The sequence below is a fragment of the Bombus vancouverensis genome, chromosome 7, assembly GCF_051014615.1.
Source record: "Bombus vancouverensis nearcticus chromosome 7, iyBomVanc1_principal, whole genome shotgun sequence".
In the NCBI taxonomy this organism is placed as follows: Eukaryota; Metazoa; Arthropoda; class Insecta; order Hymenoptera; family Apidae; genus Bombus; species Bombus vancouverensis.
In genome coordinates, this window is record NC_134917.1 from 3,171,195 (window position 1) to 3,197,645 (window position 26,451).

General features: G+C 34.1%; 4 protein-coding genes across 20 annotated transcripts in view; 2 read left to right on the top strand and 2 right to left on the bottom strand.

Annotated features, from left to right (window-relative positions):
* Window positions 1-2,019: 2,019 nt before the first annotated feature.
* Window positions 2,020-7,439, bottom strand: LOC117164642 (uncharacterized). Of its 9 annotated transcripts, none has more exons than XM_076619838.1 (10): window positions 7,288-7,433; window positions 6,988-7,216; window positions 4,778-4,809; window positions 4,467-4,593; window positions 4,270-4,363; window positions 3,841-3,956; window positions 3,515-3,751; window positions 3,229-3,434; window positions 3,090-3,158; window positions 2,020-2,325 (listed from the first exon to the last, which is right to left on the bottom strand). In XM_076619838.1, the coding sequence occupies exons 3-10, from the start codon at window positions 4,803-4,805 to the stop codon at window positions 2,180-2,182; spliced, it is 1,023 nt and encodes a 340-aa protein (XP_076475953.1). In that variant the 5' UTR covers window positions 4,806-4,809; window positions 6,988-7,216; window positions 7,288-7,433; the 3' UTR covers window positions 2,020-2,179. The 9 variants fall into 9 exon arrangements, with proteins under 9 accessions (XP_076475953.1, XP_033203688.1, XP_076475951.1 ...); XM_033347797.2 differs by having other exon boundaries at window positions 4,778-4,814; XM_076619836.1 differs by having other exon boundaries at window positions 4,778-4,941.
* An 883-nt stretch (window positions 7,440-8,322) lies between these two features.
* Window positions 8,323-18,485, bottom strand: LOC117164644 (Ionotropic receptor 68b). 8 transcript variants are annotated; one of them, XR_013058775.1, is made up of 14 exons: window positions 14,704-15,771; window positions 14,464-14,608; window positions 14,207-14,389; window positions 13,800-13,951; window positions 13,627-13,723; window positions 13,433-13,499; window positions 13,124-13,364; window positions 12,312-12,501; window positions 11,373-11,463; window positions 11,144-11,299; window positions 10,973-11,056; window positions 9,723-9,961; window positions 8,957-9,150; window positions 8,555-8,695 (listed from the first exon to the last, which is right to left on the bottom strand). XR_013058775.1 is itself a non-coding variant. In XM_076619942.1 (13 exons), the coding sequence occupies exons 2-13, from the start codon at window positions 14,822-14,824 to the stop codon at window positions 8,414-8,416; spliced, it is 1,809 nt and encodes a 602-aa protein (XP_076476057.1). In that variant the 5' UTR covers window positions 14,825-14,826; window positions 18,394-18,485; the 3' UTR covers window positions 8,323-8,413. The 8 variants fall into 8 exon arrangements, 5 of the variants coding, with proteins under 5 accessions (XP_076476057.1, XP_076476056.1, XP_033203691.1 ...); XM_076619942.1 differs by lacking the exons at window positions 8,957-9,150; window positions 9,723-9,961 and adding an exon at window positions 18,394-18,485 and having other exon boundaries at window positions 8,323-8,695; window positions 14,704-14,826; XM_076619941.1 differs by lacking the exons at window positions 8,957-9,150; window positions 9,723-9,961 and adding an exon at window positions 18,394-18,476 and having other exon boundaries at window positions 8,323-8,695; window positions 14,704-15,346.
* On the top strand, window positions 18,062-21,020 carry LOC117164617 (3-hydroxyisobutyrate dehydrogenase, mitochondrial). The gene is made up of 7 exons (XM_033347759.2): window positions 18,062-18,340; window positions 18,426-18,505; window positions 18,806-18,984; window positions 19,075-19,196; window positions 20,061-20,271; window positions 20,342-20,468; window positions 20,544-21,020. The coding sequence occupies exons 1-7, from the start codon at window positions 18,292-18,294 to the stop codon at window positions 20,730-20,732; spliced, it is 957 nt and encodes a 318-aa protein (XP_033203650.2). The 5' UTR covers window positions 18,062-18,291; the 3' UTR covers window positions 20,733-21,020.
* Window positions 21,021-21,680: 660 nt separating this feature from the next.
* The window catches only part of LOC117164616 (LIM and SH3 domain protein F42H10.3), a 42,444-nt gene continuing 37,673 nt past the window's right edge, over window positions 21,681-26,451 (top strand). The window contains exon 1 of one of the 2 annotated variants that reach the window (XM_033347757.2): window positions 21,681-22,091. In XM_033347757.2, coding sequence (XP_033203648.1) covers window positions 22,023-22,091 — 69 coding nt within the window. In that variant the 5' untranslated portion in view covers window positions 21,681-22,022. The remainder of the gene's footprint in view (window positions 22,092-26,451) is intronic. The other variant, XM_033347758.2, reaches the window with a different exon arrangement.

The window sequence follows — 26,451 nt, forward strand, 5'->3', positions numbered from 1 at the left end:
ACGAGGAGAGGAATCGAGAAGAGAGGCGACAGGGTCGAGGGAGAGTAGCTACGGGACAGAAGGATATATGGCTGTGTATTATGTACTCGGGACCCGTGTTATATACGCCTCCGTTCCTCCGTGTATAAGTAAGCGAGCAGGTGTGCGTTTCCTTGTTTGTGTGTGTGTTGCTGTGATTCAGTGTGTTAGTCGAACTAAACGCGCGCGCACGCGAGCGATCGTGTCCTGGCACGATGCACGAAGGTGTGTGCGAGCAGAGACTTACTTCTCACGCGAGTCTCTCTAACCAGCTCGCATCGAAGATGCGGCGAACATGGAATCACGCGACTCGCGTAAAAAATGATCCTGCGATCCTGAAGGGGGAGGGTGAAGGGAGAGGATGGCGTTGCGCGGCGAGAGATGGGATAATGGCACACCGAATGGATGAACGCGCGCAAGAGTGGAGATTCGAGCGGTGTTTGTGGGTGGAGTAGAGCGGAGAACAGTGCCAGACAAATTGCAACTGATAATTATCGCCAGTGCCGGACAGGGATATCGGGGTATGCTCGCCGCCAGATAGAATGACCAATTTTTGACAGTTACAGACACAGGGAATGGCATGGAGGAAATAGCTGGAAAGTGGTTGATTCGATTGAATGACCGATTGATGTGTTTCTGAAGTAAAAAGCTATCGGACGATTTATTAAATGCTGTTAATAATCGAGATATAGGAAATGGTAAATGCGTCGTTAATGCACGATCATTAGGATTTTCATTTCACGATATTTCTTCAGATGATTCTTCACCACAATAGATTTATCGATATGCACACCGGTAAAGGTATGTTATATATTTCTGAAAAAGTATGTCTTTCTTTTTCTGTTGGTTACAATGAAAGTTGTCTGTGTTTTTTGAGACGGTCAATCATTAGTTAAATGACAAGTCTACATATTATCTACAGATCATGTTTAATTCATTCTGGCTTAATGAATTATGATTGTGTTAATGAATTTCTAATCAATCATTTATTACCATTTAAATATTTAGTTAACGTTATGTGACACACAACGAACTCTGGTGATCAGTATTATTATCATAACTCGTTTCGTTGTCGGTCGCAAATCTAGTGGTATCGACTATAGATAATACAATTCTGTGAAGCACTTGATGATTAAGCAATAGATATGTACATCGATAAGGCCAGGTATAGACAACGCATAGGATAGATGTGCATGTAATTCTTTTTCGTGTTACATTATTTCGACAGTTAGATTATTTCTTATCATTTTCCTGTCACATGCGACATTATCGATACAGTATACATACATAGAATAAAGTTGCTACCGCAGATAAATACATGTATTTTATGTAAATATATATGTTTGTATATACAATATTACTCATTTCTGAACGAACTCGTTTCAGAAGTAAAATAATTATAGACATTTAAATCGTACTTCGTTCGAAATTTCAATAAATAGGCAATTTTAATCTGGTAGATCAACATGGATTATATATTTTTATAATTATTGAATTTATCAAATATACCACCATTTAAAACATGTTTCCATTTTATTATTTAATATCAATAATATTATATATTAATATATAGTATATATAATGTAAAGAATGATCCTTATATAAATTTTACACACACTCCGCGATCGTACTGACAGTGGGTATCCACAGAAAAATCGCACAGAAATTCGTATAACCATTATGTATATGTGCTATTATTTATTAATTATTTATGGAGCCAAAGGATTAGAGGAAACATTAATGCTCCCTACTCGAAAATTCCATGAGGCGGTTTTCGATATGCCGTTATGGATTTTAATAAGTAAGTAGGTATAATGTTAAATCTACGATTTTTCTTACAAAGCATCGTGCATATTACGTCTTCAAATATCATAATTTTCTTCTTATGTGAGATATGTGAGAACGCTACTCATGTATCGTTCGATTTGAGGTTTCCTGTGCAACCCGCTGCTTAGGCTAATCTACTTTCATTATGTAAGGAGGGTTGCTCACACACAGGGATATCTCGACTAATTTTTAATCGTCAATAATTAAAGAACAAAGTCAAAAATGCAATTTGGTCAGTTTCGATTTTCATCTTATTTTAGTTTCACAAATAACTGATTAAATTTTTTTACACCTGTTGCTGAACATCTTCTATGTTACAATAATTATAATAATATTAATTTTTTGAATACAGACAAAGTTGTGCATTATTTCTCCCAAATGCTAACATTGGTATCAGTGGATAATATTCTAGTATCCAGTAAGACACTGCGAGTATTAAATTGAATATTTGTCGTATCACCCAGCCAATGAACGGTATATCTGTAAAACAATTTTGTTAAAAAAGTATCGAATAGGAATGTACGAAATCTTTTATTTTAGATAATTATAAGCCATGTAATAGTCCTGTGTAATAGTTATCTGGAGTTGTTGCTTATAACAGTTGGGATGCATAAAGATATTGAGTTAAGTGTGCTTTGCAAGTATTTTATCTGCAGTATCGATTAGTTCTTCTTTAGTTTTGATATAGAAAAATGCATCTTTGAAATGTATTCATTTTCAGCATTTGATGGCTTTTTATTTTTAGGAAAGAGATTGCGGAACAACTAAAGAAAAGAATTTGTGATATTTATGGTGATAATAATGGCGATAACAAACGTATTACTTAAAGACGAATTAGAAAATATAATAATAGAGGCTACAACTTGGAAGATCGAAAACGAAGTGGCAGACCGATAACAATTAGTATGAATAAAATAGCAAGTTTAATTGGACAAAATCTAAGACGTTCAACAAGAGAGATTACCAATATATCACACATTTCACACAAATCGATTACATTGCATTTAAAAAAACTTGGTATGATGGACAAATGCGATGTTTAGGTTCCGCACGAACTACTGAGTAAGTACATGTATTTAAGAATTTAAAGAATCGCGACAGGACATATTACGCAACTTAATATTTAAATTTCAAGATCGATTTATAAGCAAAATCTATTGAATCTGATGTATTTTATGCTGTTATTATCTTATAATTTCTACATACTTTTTAATTCCTTTTTCTCGCAAAAAGCAATTACTTACTACATGATTGTAATATCAATTCACGAGTCTTTTGGTTCAAATAAGAGTACCAGCCAATGGGCTTTATATCTAAAAAAGAAAATTAGCTCAGTATCGCCTTTCTAATAAAAGTAAATAAAATATACTTAAATGTACTAACATTTTATTCCCGTTAGATTGTATGCGAGAGCAAGGAAAGCGTCCTCGTTTACTGACAAATCGACGTACCACAATCCATGCGTTATATTTGTCATCATCTGTAAAAATTCCGGACGCGGATTTTCTAAATGTTTTACCAATATTTCATTTTGGATTCTTCTACATAGTTCTATCGTTTCCTCCACCGTTCTTCTACAAATATTTATCCTAAAAAGATCGCAACAATTGGAGCCATTTCTTATCATGGAATTTCCAGTTTTGCTTTGTATATTTTATAAACCTATTACCTGTCGCTTACACCCAATAGGTGACCCGTCACTTGCCAAAAATGATTAAAACCTATCTTCTGCTCCTCAGTAGCGTACGCCAGTCCAATTTTCTCGGGACACACAAAGACGTACCCTAAGAAACCGAATTGCGTGATCGCCATGTCCTTCTGGTATATCCCATGGAGATTCTGCTTAACACGCTTTTTACTGACCTTCGCGTGTTTTTGTCGAATTACGTTCAACGCGCTGAACCATCTTCAATAGGAGTGTTTCAAGCAGATTTAATATCACAGATTCCATCGAATATTGTTATGCGATATTTAATGGAATGTTTTGAAACTCACTTCGAATTTGGGTCGAGCATGTCCGAGTGAAAGAGCGCATACATGAGTAGCAGCGTTTGGGAGAATCGCTTGTAAGACGAGTTGATCGTGGCATTTTGCCTGGTGAAAAGAAGGACCTTGAAAATAAAAATATATTCCTTACTTGAGCAACACAGTAATTATCATTTCTATTTTGGTTTTATGATGTTTTCGTCGGTTACCTTGATCGAATATGCGGATTTTGAAAGAATATTTGATTTGCAAGAATATTTTTAGATTTGACAACGCAGAACCTCCAAAAAATGGAATTATAGAGAGGTTAGGTATTTAATTATAGGTTGTGATTAAAATCTGAATAATTTACTCTAATTGACACTTTCTTGTGCTGTTGATGTAGAAAAAACTAATTGATTTTCCATTTCAATTAAAACGCGTTAGTATGTAAATTACCTCGAGTATATCTGGAACGGCTAATATCACCGTCAGGCCTGACGCAAGTGCAGCTCCAAATCCTAGTAAATTTCCGTTATAATATTCCTGGCCTCTAAAATTATAATTTTCATTAATTACTTATGTGTTTTCTTTGCTTGTCACAATCACTTACACTTCGAGGGAAATTTTATTATTTATTTTAATTTTCTACTCACAATTTGAATAACTTTTCATCGAACCACTCAGGTAGATCATCCGGTGTCACTTTTACGAAGTCATGATCAATAATTTCCCTATCGTGCAAGATCAGTTGAAAATGCTCGTCCACTGTTGCCGGTTGAGCTAACAACAGGTACGAACATTTAGTAATTATGAGTTTCTAAAGTAGCAGATAAAAATTTGTCATCTCAACAATACGGTTAATCCACTTTCATTGTGTTGATATGAAAGGAATGTATTACTTATACAATTAAAAAAAAAAAAAAGAAGAAAAAACAAATACACAAGTATTTAAATAAATATTTACCGTCGTTGATGTGTGTCTTAGTCCTCATTGTTCTTCGCTAAATAAAACGTTCTCTTTGAAATAATGTCAGAATTAAAGATTTCGCATAGAAAATTACAGCGTTCAACACGGCACTGTTTTCACTGTATTTTAACGCTTCGTTACAGGTTCTATTTTATTTAAATCTACAATATACAAAGTGTCCCAGATTATTTCAACAAGACGATATCAACATATTTTACTACGAGTGAAGATAAGAAAAAGATGTTATATAAACCTAAGTTGAAGAGCTTAGTTAAAAAATTACAAGATACGAAATAACAACAGATAATATTTATTTTCATTAGCTCCATTTCATAGTATCGGCCATTCTTATTAATACAAAATCGACGTCTATAAAAAATTGAATCTGCTACATTGCCAATATTTTCTTGGTTTTCTATAATTTCTATAAAATTCTTTGCGTTAACTCTTCACGTGAATTAAGTTTTATCTGGTAAACCTTTCACTGTTTCGTATAAGCAAAAACCAAGTGTGATATCTGGGGATTTTGGAGGTCAAGTAACTGGTCCTCTTTGATTTATTTATTTGTAAGAATTATTCTCGTTTAACCACATTTCCACAACATAATGTGTTGCGCAACTATCTAATTGTATCCATAAATTTAAAACGAAAAAATAGTGGCATGTTTCCTGCCAATTCTGGATCAAATTCATCTTGCAAAAGATTCAAGAAAGTATGTGCAGTTAATCGCTGTTGTAGGAAGTAAGGCCCAAGTAAATATTTTATTGTTACACATTCCTTCCAACATATTAAATTTGAATTAGCGTTAATATGCTCTTTTTCGAACAGAGCGTGGATTTAATGGTTATTGCGCTTTTTAAAAATACCTTCTTGAATGTTTAGTTAGAAATTATTATCTTCAAGGAGTACACACAAGTGCGATTTTGGCTCTTTCCATAATCAATGAACGAAAGTTCCTGTTACGCAATGTAATTACTAGGCAGCGTTCACCAAATAGTAGCTGTGAGTATTCTTAGTTTATAGAAAGCTCGGTGAACGCTTTCTCTGCAGCGTATTATCATCACAAACTTTCAAAATCCTTGGATTTCGATTTTCATCACGTCCATGTACATATTGTTGCTTTTATTTTACACAATGAAACGATCCGCTTTCACATAATCGGCCATGAACTCTCCTAAACTGTATGTTACTTTCCTATTGAGAAGTCTTCGTCGATATTCCCGTACAGCATGTAAAGCATTTACATGTGTGAAACCGTAAATAAAATAAATATTGGCATATTTTCTATTGGGAAACTCTCGTAGCATGTTGATACGAGATCATACAACTTAATAACTGTCAATATTGTTAGTGTTAATACCAGTCATATTATCACAACCTCAATTTATGAACATAACTTGAGTAAACAGATTAGAAAAATACAATCGACGTAGACCCACATTAAACGAAAATTGACCAGTTACTTTCGTTCTAATCTTTTTACTAAAGCGCTTTTGTGTCTATATTTATGCAACATTTTTTCTTATTTTCATTCGTACAATATGCTAATATCATTTTCCTGAAAAAACCGGGACACTGTACAAAAATCTCGTTACATAAATTATCAGGCAATGAAGATTACTTTTCTCTTGTTCTACGCCGTATTGCGCGCGCAGCTTTATTGTACTTCCGTGTCGTTAAATCTATATAACAATTCTTATCCCGTACTTTATAAACCGGTCATTGTCAGTTAGCGTACTGCTTAGTTTTATGGATATAATACTACCGAAATGCAGAGCGATGTTGAACTAATACTTCCATCGACGGAACTGATTTCGTAATCGCATTGTTGATTTATCGATAAATGTAGTTTCTGAGTAACTTGTGATTGATAACTCTCAAAAATCAAAACGTAAGAGACTGCTGATTGTTGTCTAATAATGCCTATATCATTTATATTGCATCTGTATCACCAAAATTTATCACGTTTTTTGAAGCTAGCGGTATCAACACTGGAATGACATACGACTGTCATAATTACATTGATAAAATTTGAAACTTGAAACCAGCCTGAAAATGTAGCCTTCTCGGTTAAAATGACATTTACGAATGCTTACGAATGTGTATAATCATACGTTACGAAACAGATGCGACACGATATACGATGGAACATTACGAATGATTAACGATATCATACTTGTCCGCGAACACATATCGATGCTGCTTACAATTGAAAAACCCCCGTGTGACTGTTCACTGACGAACGTTCACTTCACTCCACGTAATGGTACAAATAATTGGAGACGTTGATGAGTCGGGTATGGTTGGGAAGGCGGTCAACTGATCGTTGCGACTAATGGAACAATTTTGTCTCCACGAATATTTTGAGATGTTGATGAATCAGGATAAGCAGGTGAGGCTGCTATCTTTTCAAATGCTCCACTTCCAGTGGGCATGCTACCGTAAAAATCAGACTATATGAAACTCTTCTCTCGAAAGGTTAAGAGAATTAATTATTTATAACTTACTCTGGTGGAGAAGATATTATTGACTCGAAATCACGAATAAGATTATACCAATTGTTTCTAATAAAGAGACTTTCTCTCTCTCTCGAATATGTAATAACTTCCTAGTTGATGTTCACGGTTGAACGACACAAACGAAACTGCAGATGCCATGTCGAGCTCTAATATAGTCTGAAGCGGAGATTCCGAAATACGGACGCTGATTGGTTTTCACCCAACGCAAGAAAATGACCAATCAGCATATTCGCTCACAAAGCGTCATTTATTGCACTTACATGCGCCTGAAATGTGAAGGACTCTTAGTACTGTTTATTAGGTAAGTCATGGAACTACGCTGGCTGACCCTCGAGCGTTGACGATCGGCTTTATAATAGTATAAAGTATACTATTATAAATATTGAAGGAAATTTCGCGTTTTCTAAATTAACCTTTAGATCGCGAGACTGAGCATCATAAATTACTAACAAAAGTTCTCACATTTTTATTCCTTAGAACAAAACAAATTCCAATAATGATCTCACTAAATCTTGTAACTTATATATTAATATCTTGTAATTTCTTTATACATACTCAGATTCGTTTTTACTATCGTGCTGATGTAATTTCAAAAGTTTCTTTCGTTTTATAAGGAAATAATAGACGCAAAACATTTTTTATTTTATATTATTTTATTCAGCTGTGTATTATCTATTTTATTCTATTGGAATCAATAGTAAGCAGATGTATTCAAATCACGACTATGCTACTACACGATCACACTATATTTCTACGTTGGTTGTGCTTGCATACCACATATGTATACACGATGTTCAGTGTCCCATGAATGACATTCAGCGGTTATTGTTGTGCAATATTTCGGAGTCTAGATTACAATTTACTTTCTAAACTTTTAAGGGTCTTTGTTCTTTCGAAATTCTTAAACGTACAAATTGCAATAATACATATTTCGTCGAGAAATGACAACAAAATCTCGTCCTCAAATTGTTAATGCTGAGATATTGCACATTCTTGTGAAGATTAGAATAGTCAACAACAACGTGATGACGAGATTGCTTTATTTGTACAATGATCTAGCAATTATATAACATTATTGTATGTTTATGATTGTGTCATCTGTGAAATCGAATTTTTATGCATCGTGTTTTTTATCGATATCGCGAAGACGATTGCTAACAGAGGTAGTTTTAGCAGTGCGTCTCAACTCCAAGTAAAATACAAACGTTGCAATCGACATGCCAACGAGTAACAAGGAGAATCCAGCGCCGAGCGGCATCAATCCGAGAACTTGCACGTGTCCGTCGTACTTATCGTGCTCCACGAGAACCTCGCGTAGATTATAGCTATCCCGTCTGCGAATAACATCGCGCAAATGCCAAATAACGATACCGGTTTCCTTTAACCAGAGAATGATCTGTATACATAAGAAAAAATGGAAGTTATTATAGATACATATTTATGAGATACAGAGTAAAAAAATCGTTAAAATTTATAGATACTACACGAGATAAACAAATTATGTAGAATAATATTAGCATATATAATATTGGTATATTTTACGTAATTTTTTTATTTCATATAATATCTGTAAATAAACTAAACTTATAAATAATAATATAAAATTATAAATAATAAAATAGAATAGAATAGAAAATAGTTTTACAATTCACTATACCGTCAATCAATTCCGTATTATCAAAATTGTTTTTATACGATCCTCCTCATAAATATCTTAGGATATTCCTTACTTTTACAAAAACTTGGGTATTTACTGTAGATCATGAATTTCAGATTACACATATGTTTTAAATAAAATTATCAATACGTCAGTACAGTATACGTACATATATGTGTAGTATCGTGGATTACCTAAAAAATATCGGGTGAACTATGAACAGTGTTGCAAGAAAGCCTAAATGTCAAAAGGGACAGGAAATTTCAATGAGCCGAGCGGTCCATCAATGTCCTCGGTCCTTCAGTCAAATAATACCCGGAAAAAGACGTATGTGATCATGATCGCGGACGATTACGCAACACGTGCGTGGTGGAGATACGAGAGGATGACAAAGAGAGGCTTGAGGAAGAAAATCGATTAATAGTCAGTTGTTAATTGAGAGCCTAGTTGCGAGGAGTTCATTTGTTGCGAGTCGTCAGTTGAGTCGAGAGAGTTGCGAGTGAATTGCGGCTTGGTTAATCATTAGTTGGCGAATTGTTATGAGTTATTAATTGTTAATTGTCAGTTGTGAATTAACTTAGTTATATCACATTACTGCATTAAGCTCATATTAAATAACCATCGTTTCCTGTTTAAACCACCGTAAATAAATCCATCTATCAATAAATTTATCATATAGGATAGAAACCACTAGTAATCCTAATTTCTATAATTTTGATATCTTATATATGTATGCTTCCTTTTTCATACGAATATCATGCCTTACGTAAGACTTTTGGGTGAGAGTTATATTCGATTTTGAAGCTAAACATATGTTTTCCATTTTCTTCACGATCTTCAAAATATTCTTCGTCATAATATTACTGTTACGCCTGGCGACTCTCTACCTGGACCAGGTCATACACCGTGGGCCCGACGGACAGCAGACGTCCGCTCCTTCTTACGGCGTACCCTCAATAACTTTAAGCCCTCGTCATAAATCCCATTAATTTGCTTGCTAAGGTCCTGCAGACAGAATAAATATCTTTTCTAAATCACCTTCTAAAGGTAAAACTACGGCTTGACAAAGGAAAGTTGTGTTTTCCCGTGTACGATGCTTCCTAATAACAACTTTCTATCGAGGACAGCTAAGACCCTTCCTAGTTCGCCAGCCTTCGTTTAACCAATTAACAACGAAGCCCATTTCCCTCATTCTCTTAGCCAAAATCGTCACGATCAAATCCGATGGTCCCGTGCGCTAGACACACCAATCACGAGTTTTCCTACGACACAGCATCGTCACTGTAATTTACTGCTCCTACGACCTCAGGAGAGTCAAGTCAAACTTTTTCTACACCGTTGAAAGGGTCAACTACTTCTTCTACACCGCTAGAAAACTCACCAACTAAGTCCAAATCTAACGCCTGAGCACGAACACTCACGTCCTCTACTAAGTATCCTCTGGTGCTACGTCCACTAACGTACGAAGTTCAAGTCTAAGAATCTTGCTCTAGCGTGCATATTTATTTTACCTTCGGGCGACAAGTTGTCATCAAGGAATTATATCTACTCAACAGTGTAACTTAAGTGTTGGAAATAAAACCTTATAATTCTGTGAATCACAGTGTTATACTAACTCAACCACCCCTATTATCTTAACGGAAATCAGGGGATCGGTCAATTCGCGGTGTCGATTGCTATAATCGTAATGGGAATTTACGACTCCCGTTGATGTCCCTCCTCGCGAGCTCGTCTCCCCGCGATTGGTCGAAAAAACAATTACAGTATTAAAAATGTTACAATATCGCTTGCATTAAAATTCGTTGACTTCAATTATTACCAATAATTTTGAAAGAAATTTTGTCCACCTTTGTACCTATCAAATTATTTCCATTTCCAATTATGTTATATTAAAATTTTCCTATTTAATTTGCAGAGAGATGTTAAAACAAAAAAATTAAAGAAATTGCACTCATCATGTTTTTCTCCTGCCATATTCATTTATGTAGAGTTTTGATACTGAGAATCGTAATTTACCCTGTTTATGGGTTTCAGAAGCCATGGTTGAACGGCAAAAACAGCATAAAAGTGTCCCACAGGTTCTCTCATCAATCTGTAATTCTATTATAAACTATATTATTTTTAACTTGAATATTCTTTTTCAACGCATGTATGAAACATATGTGGAATATAGTTATGCATAGATACCTTTAAGTCTTCGTTTGATATATAGTCGGTTGGAAAAAAAAAGGTGTCTATAATTGTTCCTGGAATAGCGTAATTACCTTGCATAATGAATTGTCTTAACTGTGTACTATTTTGTACTTGACGATATCTATTTGGCAGTTGCGCTGCATGTGGATTCTAGTTAAATCAAATGTATTTTCTTTTTTAATGTGAATTTTGGAAAATTATCATTTTGATTGAAATGACGTACCGTGAGGTCGAAGAAATCGGCGAACGGAGGTGGTTGACCCGTTTTTCCCCATTGCAAATTTGCTTGAACAAATTGTTCGATGGTATCGATCCTAAAAATATTTATTATGATTTTTTATTTAAATTTATCTGCACAGTGGACATCCTCATTTGCTTCTTATGAAATTTAGTAAAGTTTGCAATAAATATAACCTAGTGTATACATACATGGTCGCGGTACGTGTATGAAAATTGTATAAACATTGTTTATATGTGTTGTTATTAGAGATGTATAGATATACGTGAGATATATAGAGATATATATAAAAATTCCATCAGGCGGTTTTTGATATGCTGTTATGCAGTTTAATGAGTAGGCACGCGTAATGTATAATCTACGTTCTTTCTTACAAAACGTCGTGCAGGATGATTTATGGCTTGAAATGTCATAATTTTATTCTCTACGACTTACGTAAGGTAAGTTGCTGTCTATGTATCGTTCGATTTGAGGATTTTTGCGCACCCCGCTGCTTACGCTGCCCTACTTTCGTTCGTGTAAGGAGGTTTGTTCGCGTACAGGGATATTTCGACTAATTTTTAATTGCCAATAATTAAAAAACAAATTTTTTTATTCTTGATTTTTATCTTATCTTAGATTCAAGAATAATCCATTAAATTTGTTTACACCTGTTGCCGAACACTCTGCAACCTTATATGTTGTGTGTGTTTGTGTGTATATAGAGAGTGTGTATCCTAACACTTCTGGTTGTAGTATATATAATGTACTTCCATAATTACGTACTTACTTTGCATATTAAATAATATTATCAAAATCATATACTGATGTGTAGAGCAATTATTTCTACTTCAACAAAAACAGATACGATTAGTAAAAGCAGAGACCAGTTAAAGCGAAACTATAGTAGTAGTCTGATAATTAGACACTTCGATTCTGTGTTACCTGTCCTCGTAGCTTGAACTCGCAAGTCTAGCTGCAAGGCTACTGCAATAAGCTGTAATTATTAACCAGCCCGTAATCTGCCAGAAAAGAATCTGTAGTTTGTTCATCGTGGTTCCGACACTCTTCGGTACCGACATGTTTAGTAAACAGCCGATCAGATCGGTTAGGATAATTAGAAAATTACGATATCCTGAAAAGATTATTTTAGAAACTCACTCTTTCTTGACTCCTGAGTATGTTTATTATTTCTTTATTCAATGATGTAGATTATCAAAAATGGATTATATGGTATTATCAATAATGGTTCGTATAAATGATATAGCCCTTTGTGGATTACCGTCGCATATATGCGTTCTGCATAAACCATCAATTTGGCTGAGGAACTCATATATGCGTTTGACGAAAACAACTGATAGAGTCAGAAGATTCATATATGTGCCCCACGTAAACGCTTCGCTATGGTCGAGAAATTCATATATCTCATATATGCGTATATATAAAAGACTCACATGCATGTCATTTTATTTATCCTGTGGAGAATCGCGTCTATGCAGAAATGTGCGCTGGCAATTTTACTGACTATCGCGGCAGCAGTTTGGCCCTACGGTACGGTTGACTTCGAACTGTCCCGTCCGCAAAGGGATAGTATTATCAATAATGGTTTGTATAAATATAAATATATATTATATATATTTATATATACATATATGCAATGAAAAAACATGATTGAAGAATTATAGTATTTTGGAATCTATAAGATGTTAATATGACGATGAAATATATGGGAAAAAGTATTTTTTATGGTTTCTTACGTTTTGGAAATTTGGGATCAATCCAAGTCCGAACGTATGTATAGAAGCTGTGTAGAAGCAATACAGATAAGAGTAAGAGCCAAACTTCTTCTGAGAATGGTCTTTTGAGCGCCAAAAAGCCTGTGGTTCGATGAGGACGAGGTACCAAAAAATGTATATGTAGTTGGTACCAAGGTTCGGATAACTGTACGAATGTTTCTTGATCCAATATTAACCAAATACTGGCGAACGCTAAATCTACCTGCAGAAACACGGGATAAATATAAAAAGATTTTTAACTAATTTTCTATAATAAATAAATTAGTGTACCTTTTGATCACGTATCATTTGCATTATACCGCTCGTCCAATATGTGTCGTTGATTCGTTTGCCATATCTAACAAATTAAGATGAAGTTAAAAGCAAATTAAAGCTAAATTAATACAATTTTTCATTTTAATGAACAATAACAAATAATTCAAAGAACTAATGAAAACAAGAATGATTATATTCATTATATTTACGTGTAGTTTCCCTCTGGTTTTCTCAAAGTCCACGTGAAATTTAATTTTTCCGCCATTATTAGAAACAACCGCATTTCGATACCGTCCCAATCCAAATCTGTATTTTAAAAATATATCTTACAGCTCTTATGGCAAAGGTTGCATTAAATTATGTGATTCATTTATTTATATACCACTATCCATTGTGTATACTTCTGCTTGTACACCATTAATCGTTTTTTGAATTGTATGGTTTAAGTACGTCATAGGGGGAATATAATCGCTGCAGACTTGTAATTCTCTACCACGAAAGTTTACCTTGTCGTTTATCTGGATTTCCTTGTATCTTTGCATTTTAACAAAGAAGATGATAATGCCACACATTGAAATGATATTTACAATTTCTTCTTACGGTAGAACTTCATTTATGTAAAACTGTTTGTTTTTGTAATTGCTGTTATATACATACATCTTATTTTATACATCTATTCATTCGTTCTATTAGCTATTGTGGTTCATTTACATAATAGGAATTAATTAACATTTCTTTTCAGTAAATGCAGTTCTATCGTAATTTGTATTATTTATCACCATGTATTACCTGTCAACTTTAGTAAAGACTCGCGGTTTTATGTAGTCTTTCGATAGTATCCACATTCCCGACATAGAGACAATATTTATGTTTGCAATTCCGTACACAGAATTATTCAATAGACGAGAATCATTGGAAATATCGTTATTCACTATAATCAGAATCTCTGTATTCCACTGTAGCAACGGTATTCTATAATGAAACAGTTACATTTTTATTAAAAACGGAACAGATTTTATACACTCAACATGATTCTCTTATTTTACTTTTTTATAGACTCCATGATTCCTTCTTCGCTTGATCCCAACAAAAAGAATTCGTGGCAGTCGTGCGTGTTCGATTTCAAGAGGTAATTGGATGGATAGATGCTTCTGAATTGACTGAACAATGTTTCCGAATCTTCAGTCGTATCTAAATAAAATTCCATAATTTTAAATTATATTCGTAATTTATAAGTAATTTAAGTAAAGAAACATAAATAAAACCCATAATTTATTTTTACTAACCACTTAAGAAAACGTTGCAGCATCCAGAAGAAGTAAACGACAACTTGATAAGTTTCGTAAAATACTCATCTGCAATCCACGACTTTCCCTTCGATAAGAAGATATTTCTTCTATCAGCCATCACTATAAAAATATACGCTACAAATGTGTAAATCAACGAATACACCTTCATAATGAACTCGTACGATTATTTATACGGAGGCATTCCCGCCATTTAATTTATTTCGCGCGCAACTTAACCTTAACTCTACAAATGTGCCTCTCTAGCACCACCGATGTGCGGCGCTCTACTCTTTAAAATTTGATATTTAAAAACTTGCAAATCGAAGTATGATGAGAATAAGTTGAAGTTGCCGGTCGATATTCACAATTAAAAGTCGGAGCGTTAAGAGTTAATCATGGCGTTTCTTGAGGAAGCACAAATCTTTTCGCGAGTCAAGGAAACCCTTTGTTTAATCTCCAAATCGTGTGTTTTCCGTGTAGTGCAGCGTCGTCTCCTTTTTTTGCCAAGTTCTCTGTGTCCACGTAGGGCCAACCTGAGTGTGACCTCCTCTTAGGTTGCCGGGAGTACGATTCGACGTAGAGGATGACGTAAATATATACACAAGCTTCTGAACACGACGATACGTGCAATTTGAGCGGTCTATTGTACACAAACGTAAATTAAGGGTGTGGTTTGACGGCAGATAAAAACGACGATAAAAAAGTGTGTAAACAGAATTACAACTCATGGTGGACACAAAACACATAATTATAAACGAGTTTCAAAGCTTATAGCTTCGTTGATGTCTAATTGACGATGTTTTAAGTATTCTTCGATGTCTCGTGTGTGAGAAGATAATCTAACAAAATAACATTAAATATCAGGTATGAGGAATATTCTTTGTTATCTCTGTCGCGGCATTTCTTTGTTTTTCATATCTTGCGCATTGTTCATGAAATATATATAAAATAGAACGATGTTTTTAAAGGTGAAAGTAAATTCTGAATTGTTATACGTTGTTTAATTGTATTCCAACAACTAATTAACCGTCAACTAATTAAACATATTAGATTAAATGTATTAGATTACACGAGATAAATGTATTTGTTTTCGATAAAACTGAAATTTAAATTAATAATAAAATTTTGTCTTCTTCGTATATTATTAATATATTAATAGTTGAAGATTCATAGCAAGAATGATAAATCGTCATACAATAGCAAGTTTATTTTTACTATGATGTGACTTACTTCTAACTATTGGGTTAGCAGCTAAGTGATTGCGGATTTTGTCACTGCCACCTAATGACAAAATCCATAATTACTTAGTTGCCAAGCCGATAGTAGAATATATTATTATCCATAAAAGTCGAAAAATTTGACAAGATTGTACTATGAGCTCCCAACTGACCAAAAATTTTTTCCAAGGTCTAGGAAAAATTTAATTCTGAAAGGATTAAATATTGATCGATAGCTACATATATCTGTATCATTAAACATGTTATCGTGAAGCTATTAAGAATGTCCATGACTTTTTACTCTGTAAAAAGCAATAAAAAGTACGGTGCTAAGCAATATATTATACATGGATCGTACAAGATATTACCTCCTTTTTCTTGCAGATGTTTTTCAATAAAATGCTTTTTATCGTATTTTACATTTCATTTACGAAATAGCAAATTTTTTTAATTGTATGAGAGTACTATTAAATGACAATAAATTTTGTATATGAAGGTTCAGAAGCGAATTACTGTAAGGCCATTAGTATTAAAATCGAGATAAGCAAAGTTTTTCTTCAATTAGATATGCAAGAATGATAGTACTGGCACTGATAAAGATACAGGAAATGATATTGATTTTTTTTTTGTAATTTATTGTTATTACTTATTGTTTATTCTATCGGAAATGATAAGATAACATACTGATTATTACAACAAGCATGACTTGCAGGTAGAAATCGACAAGGTTACTATTAATATTTCTTTTTTAGTGTACTAAGCTCCCAACCTTTGGTTATTGGATCTCCAAGTACCTGCGGTGCATTTGCTATAAACGTATAAGTTATCGTAACGATACTCAGTGACCATGAGCAAACGAAACCATGTAAATTCCCTAAGCTGTCAAAACGCCATCTATCAAATACAATATCGCTTGCACCCTACTCCCATCCTCCTGAAATTGGCTGTGGAAGGAAGGAGCAAAGCCATTTTTTCCTCCTATTCGTCGTTAGAATCTATAAAATATTCAAGGCAGTCCGAACGACTCGAACGGTTGAAATTTCATATGTTAGAATCATCTGTACATCGAACTGATAGAACACTCGCGCAAGATAGTTTATACAGAATAATTACACACAACGTGAGGCACGATCACAGGACAGCTCCTAGTATTCTGTAAATATTTCTATTAAATGGTCAACCACATACAGTGTTTTTTTCGAACGAGGGTGGTCCTTCGAACCACTTAGTTCTTAGTCGGCACAAATACACACACATACACACACACGTGCAAACATCAACAAAGCTGGAACGATTTAGATCGCAAGTAGCAATAAAACACTAATGAAATTAATTACGGCAAAAACAGAAGAAAATCGTTATGCTTCTTTAAAAAAAAATCAGATAGCATCAAAAACTTATGTCGCATGTCAAGTATCGATAGAAACATCTGAATAAGACGATCTATATATTTGTCCGAATTATCACTGTATTGTTATTCCCTGCATCAAGGTTTGATTTACTTTTGAGGCTGATGCATGCACTTCTGGATTTATTGTAGAAAAATTTCGATAAAATACGTGCTTCTTTCTAATTCCTTTCATGCCCATGTTTTGAGTACATTGGATTCCGAACAACATTATGCAAATTTAATCACCTGCCTTTGGCACCGACTTTATGCTTATCTCCTAAAATAAAAAACCATACTGCAGAGTTCTTTCATAACGAATCGTTTTAAAGTTTTCATCTTCACAATGAAATAAATTTTGTTCGTTATCAAGTAGATATTTGAATGCACTACCAGGAAAAAGATGATTGTCTAATAACAAAGAAGGTATATTTTCATTTCTTTCACTCGTATGAAATAAATAAATACGTATATAAAACAGCATACAATTACTTTTTAAATGACAAACGACAAGGCATGAACTTGACGCAACATTAAATCGACCTACGAGAAAGTAATTTCCATTTTCGTTGTTATATTATTTTCGTTACGCAATACATACAGTGTCTTTAAAAGGCATATTATAATAATATAGTAGCTATATATATTTTTTCTAGTACAACACAGCTGACAAAAAAATATTTATCTATACGATAAGGTTAGGCTGAACTCATGTCGATAACACGTTTATGGTAAACATCATTTATAAGCTGTTTGGTTAGTTTCTCGTTGAATTTTGTGCCGAATGCTCAAAAACTGAACTTTACCCACGAAAATATTATACCTTGTTACTTTGCAGTGCTATACTTTTCGAATACATGTGATGTTTCGTGATATAGTTAGTTGTTTATATGACCATCGTGCATGATAATAGTGTATAATGACAGAATTCAATGATAACTATCAATTCTCTTAACGTATTGTGATATAAGCATTTTTACAATGAGTATTTTTACTTCATTGCAGAAGTTTGTTATCTGTGTTAGTGCAGGTTGTTTATCTTATAGTAAAAATATTCGATGACAATAAGAAATCAATTTTTACCTTATATGTTTATTTTCTTACGTGTGATGCAGGGAAACGATGTTTTTCTCGAGTCGGTTTCATCGGTTTGGGCAACATGGGTGGTCACATGGCGAGAAATATTCTACGAAACGTAAATTATTCATTATTATATTTATGCAAATTCGTAATTTTGTGAAAAATAAGCGAAACCAAGAAATAAGACATAAATGGAAAATGGCTTCACCTATTAAATTATGTAACAAGTAATTATATAACAATTACGAAACTTTACTATAGATATTTCCTACATTTTTTCTGTATTATGTTCATTTACAAAAGAAAAATCCACTTGAAAAAGCTGAAATTTTCCATATATGCATACTTGCAAACAAATAATGTTTATCTAAAGATTCATTTAAAATCGAATGTATTGATTTATATCATGTTACAGGGTCACAAACTAGTTGTCTTTGATGTGAACGAATCAGCTGTGTCGAATTTGACAGAGGTAGGTGCTGACAGAGCTTCGGATCCTACTGAAGTGGTAAAAGACGTCGAAGTAGTCGTTTCGATGTTGCCATCTAATCAAGATGTTCTGGACGTTTATAACATTAAAAATGGTTTATTGAGGTAAATAAGTATCCTCCTCTCAATTTATCAAGCGTATTATCTTTAAAAAAGAAATACCCGAGTCTCTTTTTTCTTTTTTCGTACTTTCAGTTCAGCAAAAAGAGGCACTCTGCTGATCGACAGCAGCACAATAGATCCGTTTGTATCTCAAATCTTGGCGAAGGAGGCTGAAAAAATGAGCGTTAATTTTATAGACAGTCCAGTATCTGGAGGTAATTCTAAATAGATCGTGAAATTCATATGCATTAATAAAAGTTTTAAAGTGCACGAGGAAACAAGACAGAGTATATGAAAAGTGAATAACGTATATAAATCAGCGTGGAGTAAATCTACACTTCTGAATCGATGAAAATTTGAAAGAGAAGTTCGTGAAAAATTGAATTTGGGTATGATTTTTAAGATCAAAATTTTTTTATTGCAACGTTCTTCGTTCATCGTAAGGAACAAAAGTCTCCAAGGAACCATGAGTCGCAAGCGACTCCGTTCACCTGGAAAAAAATAATAAAGTATTAATAATTCTTAAGCTGTTTTTATCCACAGCGTGTTTACACTCTACAGTTAGATGCAGAGAAAATAGTACCTATTGTTGCACATAGATGCTCCAGATCTACCATTATAGAGTATATCCCACATCTTTCTTTCTTGCTTGCGTCCTTTTTGCTTTTTCTCTTTCTATCTATTTAAACGACTTGAAATTCGCGTTCTATACTATATTTCTGTCAAGTTTCTGCCCAAGATTACATATTAATAAAACACATTCAATCGGATGTTATAACTGTTTAATAGACGTAATCTGTTTACTTGAACTATAAACAATTTCTTGTTTCAAAAATAAAATCTACTACCGTACATAAAAATTGGAAATCTAGGCAACTTGTATTATTTATACTCTGAGCGAAATCTATCTAGAAAAATCCTTTATGTATACATGTGACTTAAAACATGATTGAATAATGTGACCAACGAGGTACAATAGTAAAAAGTTAGATGTGGTTATAGATGATCGAATATACTCATGGACGATGCGAAGATATGTTTGAGCACGTGTTAATGTCATTTCGTTTAACTCCAATTAGGTATAAACGCAGCTAAGGATGGAACGTTAACATTCATGGTTGGAGGTTCTAAGGAAAATTTCGAACTTGCCAAGCCTCTTTTAAAATCCATGGGATCTAGGATTATTCATTGTGGAAACGTGGGTATGGGCCAAGCAGCAAAATTGTGTAATAACATGCTTTTGGCTATTAGCATGATCGGTACAGCTGAAGCATTTAATCTCGGACAAAAGTAACTCGCGCAGTTTGTATTTCATACTACACTATAAATATAACTGTTTCATTTGGTTATTGTATTTTAGGTTAGGTTTAGATCCCAAGGTGTTAGCTAATATTGTGAACTCTAGCTCCGGCAGATGTTGGTCTTCCGAGTTGTATAATCCTGTTCCAGGTATCCTCGACAATGTTCCAAGCTCTAAAAATTACGAGGTACTTAATTACGTTGCATTTCTTTTATTTTGTTAAGATTTGCTTTATTGGTGTATTTAATGAATTTAATTTTAGGGTGGTTTTGGAGTGACTTTAATGGCCAAGGATTTAGGATTGGTGCAGGCTGCCGCGGCTAAGGTAGAAGCAAGTATTCCTTTTGGATCCTTGGCTCATCAAATTTATAGGGCAATTATCGCTCAAGGATTTACAAAGAAAGATTTCAGTTTCGTTTATCAGTTTCTTAAAGGTCAGCAACAACTGTAATTCTAGAAATCTAATGATGTAACTAATTTATTACTATTAGGTGTGTATTCTAATAAATGATTTTATAATCTTTTATACGTAATTAGACATGTTTGAAATGTAGTATTGGATTTTCTTTATCTTAAACTTTGAAACGTGTTGTGATATGGTAGCATAGAGTGCGCTACAAGACGGAACAGTAACGAAGTGTCGGTAACAAATCAAGAATAATGAATTAAAAGATTACAGATTAATGTTATATGTAAATATATCATAGTATATATAATAATAAATAGGATGTGACATAAAGTAGAAGCGAATTGTTTCAGATTAGTGTTTTTTACAAACGTATTAGTTTTCTACTATACCGACTTTGTCACGCTGATATTTATATACGTCACGTTTTAAAATTACTCATATTTATAGTGCAAACGCAGATAATCGTGTTAAAATTATCATACGTATTCCTTGATTACTTACATTCAATTCTAGCCATACGAAAATTAAATTACTGATAGACGTAAATAGCACACGTTGTTACATTGACTAGCGCAGTATGTTAAACCACTTACTAGTTTAAAACTTTCCCAATTGAATTAAACGTATCGATTATAGCATCATTAAATATCCAATTATTGCACATTATCTATTAAAACGTCACACAAAAAAGATACTTCAAAGTAAAAAAATTTAATCTGAGAAAGTAATTCTAAACCTAAATTATCAAGATATTTTCGACTTGCTCTACCTTACCAACACATTGCATTCGAGATAGCTACGCTTGAAATGATATTTATAACCAACATTTCGAAGAATAATAAAATCAGTATCTCACTTGTTCGTAATTAAAGTCTTCCAAATAAATAATTTCTTGCAGAAAAGATTTTGGAAAGATTTGATATATATAAATATTTCGTTATCGTTTTGATTAGCGTGGTACACCACCATTACTGTCAGTCAAGAAGTTTTTGTAGCTAGACGAGAACAAGAGGGCAGTGTAGTTTGGTGCGGCTCTGTGGCACCCGTGTAGTTCGAGGTTTTCTGCTGGTGTGCATTTTCTTAATCGTGGCGGTTGTCGTCGAGAAAATTCGTAAACAATCTCAAATCGTGTACGTGCTCTGTCTCTGATTTTCTGCGATCGTCCCGATACGAAAGACCGCGCGGATGTGTCGTTAGTGTTACACGTGTTTTTACGTTCGCGCAGTGTTTCGTGAAGACAAGAGAGGCCAAGATACATACGTACGCGGAACTGCGGCTGTGAAGGAGAGAAAGAGAAGAAAGACGACGAAGAAACGAAGGAAGAAGTAGAAGATGAGCAAGACGTGCGCCCGCTGCGAGAAAACGGTCTACCCGATCGAGGAGCTCAAGTGCCTCGACAAGGTACGTTTTTGTTGTGTTTGTCTGGTGAATTTTCGAAGATCTTACTATGTTTTCTCTCATCTGTAGATTGCGGATATTCATGCAAATTCATATTTTTATGAATATAATTTAAAAAATGGAACCTAAATTTAGAGATTTATCCTATCCACTAAAAATTATAACGAGTATTATATCTTCGATATTTACATATTTATCCATATTTTGTGTATTCTGTGTATTTTTGCACCATCAGATGTTTCATAAATACATAAAAGTCCGCAGTCTATTCATCTGTATGTAGTAACAAATGTTTCAACCAAATCTATTCTGTCATGAAATGAAAATAGGTTATAGAATTACATTTGTATTATCTTTATTTGATTTAATGCAATAAACACGAGCTAAATTATTGGTTTACTGTTACTCGAACGACAGAAGTGGTCTTATACTGTCTCTTCAAAGTTTCCCGGAAAGATTTACGATTTTCGTGCGGTGCGATTATTTCCAACCCACTACGCATGCGAATTTAATAAGTAAAGCGAACTTTGTTTTTGCACTTTGGAAACTAATAATCTTTATATAAAGAATCTCTAATACGCGATAAGATTTTTTTGTATAGACAACGTATTATCTACAGTCTAGATTCTAGATTGTAGATTATTGTCTGTAAAAGAACTACACGAGCCTCTTTGTTTTCTTTGCGCCTCGAAAACGTTCCGCTCTTGGTTTATACATATCTCCCTCAAGAATGATCCCGCTGTGAACGGATAGCGTGGAACGGCTCGGAACTTTTTGCAACAGATCGTAGGATGTACCGTTCTCGTTTAGTTCCGCTTACTGAGGCGTGCTGTTCCATTCGGCATAATTGTCTGTGTCGTTCTGTCCGTCCACGCCAGCGTACAACATATTCTCTGTTCTCCCTTCCATCGAATCTACCAACATTTTTCTGACGAAGATGCTGCTTCTTTATAGTACGTTTGTAGTTCTTAGTTCATTTTCATCGAAACCATTATCATCAACTTACGCATGCTTATTCGAATAGACGATTAATTGAGATATGCGTAGTCATTTTCCAGAGGATGTGACATACAAGGAAATTAGTTAGTTCCTAGTGGATATTTTAGTTTGGTATATACCGTATGTTGAAAATTGTAGTAATATCAGAGAGCTGATGAGATTTTATGATTCAAAATACAACGAAAAGCCATAATAACAAGTTGATACTGGATGTTTCGTTTTATATATGAAAACTTATCGAATGTATATGTTCTAACTTGCTAGAGGTTTTAACATAAACCTCTCTTATGTTTTTTCGTATACACAGAGTACAATGTCAGGACTTATTTATCAATACCTCCTTACTAATTTATTTTTAAGATTTAGGAATGAACACAACGAACGTAATAAACATTTTGAGGTTAGTTTATCATTTTAGTTTAGATACAGATGTTATGTGATGGCCGTGTAAATGAGCAACATTTTCAACAAAATCTTAAGTAATATAATAAATTACTAGGTAATTTAACTTCATTTGTATTTTTTTTTGATTTTCAAAAGCATTTCTCTCGAAGATGAAGCCGCTCTACAAAATAATTTTCCCATTCTTGATTTTCATCTTATATTGTGTGACAGAATCGCGTCTCCGGGGACAGTTCAACTAACTCGTAGCGAGGCAATGTCGTTAATAGGGTTGTTTCGACGGAAGCGTCACGACAGTGCACACAATGTGGCATAGAAAACTGCACGTGCCAAGCGTGTTGCTATCGACGCGGTAACTAATGATTTCGTGTGAATTGCACGTGTTTGTTGCTATTAACCCTTTCGTTATTTCGTACATTGTATTTGTGGAATAGTTGAACATATCGCGACTTTCAGTCGCTTAATCGTCTTCAATAAGATTATAGACGTTGAAATAACGTATAGCAGTTACAATTTATTTAACGTACACTGCTGTGCACATAGGATCGCGTTAACGAGGCTTAAATCGTGTAGGCGGTACTCTGCGCCGGAAAGCGAACCGGAGCTGGACGCAGAGGCTCGGACCTCCTAAATTTGGACGTATCGAAACGCGCGATCTCTTCACGTTGGTTTTCTAAATTCACTTCCTACGTCCTTCTCCTGCTCTCCTCTAAGTTCATGTATTTTTAGCCCCTTCTCTGGGTCACGACTAGATTACTCAGCCATTAACCTTTCTAAAGGATAGACAGAAATTTGAAAATGCTTACAATCCGACTGTTTTTAATTTTATTAAATACAATGTATGTTAAACTTTAGGACGTTACGACTTACAGCTCTAATTTTTCCTTAATTTAACTCACTTATGTCTAACGTTTAGTATTTATATACATATGTGTATGATACACGGTATACATATGTATGTGGCTCAAAATTATGATTTTTGATCAGTTTTACTGTCTCAGTTTCACTGTCGACTAATATACATAAGCATTCTTATGAGCGAAATGAATACCAAACCAGTGAAAATAACTGGTAGCAAATTTTTTACTTTTTCAATTATTAAAATCGTACAAGCTTTAACACATCGTTGACCGGCTATTTCATACAAAAACTGATTCGCGCCACAGGCTATTTTATAGAAAACTAACAATTTAATTTTGTGCATGAAGATACGAGTTTATTCGTGATCGGTCAACATTGTGTTATATAGAAACTTATATATATATATATACTTTATGTACGAAGGCAAACCACTAGAATCGGATCTACCCGCGAATAATTATTTCTTTGTAAAATTACAGTCTGTTACCGCGCTCGCTGATTTTTCCTTTCTCCGCGTGCGCACGCGCATATCTTGCCTTCTCGTTATTCGTAGCCTGTACGTTCTTGTGAATAGCGTGTATAGAAGCACCTTCCTCTCTTTCTCTCTCTCTCTCTCTCTCTCGCGCGCGCGCTCTTCTTTTGTATCTTCGCTCCTTCTCCATCTTGATTCAGTGGTCTCCATCTGTGAAGAAACCTCGAGTACGGAGGACAACGTGCGCGGATCAAAGCGAGTAGCGAGAGCGTTGCATCGTCGAGGAAGACGAATTTAGCGCACGAAGAACAATTAACGCGTGCTGCGTCCCTCTAATCAGAAGAAATTTAAATTACTTCTAAAAGGACGTTGTCTTTTTGTAACGTAGTTGTCTGCAATTAAGAAACAAAACGGTCGTTAAATATGACTATATGATGGAAAAACGGGAATGGGACAATTTGTCTTTTTAGAAATATTCAACTTTATTTGATGTTCTCTGTTTGCAATTTGAACTTCGCGTTATGTAACTAATCCTTCGTAATGAAATAGCGAAATTATTGTTAAGTATAATTCTATAAGATACAAATTATAACGAAAGAATTTTCTTTTTATTAATACAAAAAGTAGCTTGTTGTACTCTTCACAATCTCAAATTCGTGTTATACCTATAAATTATATTATTGTACTTTTTTGCAATGAGTTCTTCCATAATGGAATAAACAAAACGATCGTGTTATGTATAATTTTATAATAGAATAACGAATTTATTTTCTTCGTTCAAATTTATTTATTGTATTCCTCGAAATTTCAAATTGGCGCCATAGAACTAATGATGACAGTGATAGGGGGAATGAAAGCATTCAGTGAGGACGGGGCATGTGTGGCGTATATACGTATCTGTAATTTGTCCATACAGACTCTTACATCGCTTATTAACAAGTTTATGTATGGAAAAATCTCTCTCTCTCTCTCTCTGTATGTAATTTAACATTTTTTTTTTATTATTGCTTAGTCCGCGCTTTTCGGCTTTGGACGAACTTTCGGTTTTACATCTCTTATACCTATTTCGCTTCTTATACAGGGTGATTGGCAACTGGTGGTACAAGCGGAAAGGGGGTGATTCTAGGCGAAAAAAGAAGTCGAAAGTATAGAATAAAAATTTTTCGTTTGAGGCTTTGTTTTCGAGAAAATCGACTTTGAATTTTCGCTCGGCACGCGTGCACTTTATCGCGCCTCGTTATAATGGATCTCACTGTAGATCGTTGTCTCGATGGAAAAATTAAAAAAATTTTTATTCTATATTTTCGGCTTCTTTTTTCGCGTAGAAGAGTAGACGCGTTTTTCGCGTGAGATCCGTTATAACGTACCGTACGTGTACCGAGCGAAAATTCAAAGTCGATTTTCTCGAAAACAAAGCCTCAAACGAAAAATTTGTATTCTATATTTTCGACTTCTTTTTTCGCCTAGAATCACCCCCTTTCCGCTTGTACCACCAGTTACCAACCACCCTGTATATCTACACTTCCTTAATTATTCTAAATTATTTCTAATTATTCTAAATTAATCAATTCTAAATTATTCTTCTTAATTATTCTAAAAACTAAAAACTAATGACTAAAAAACTATTGC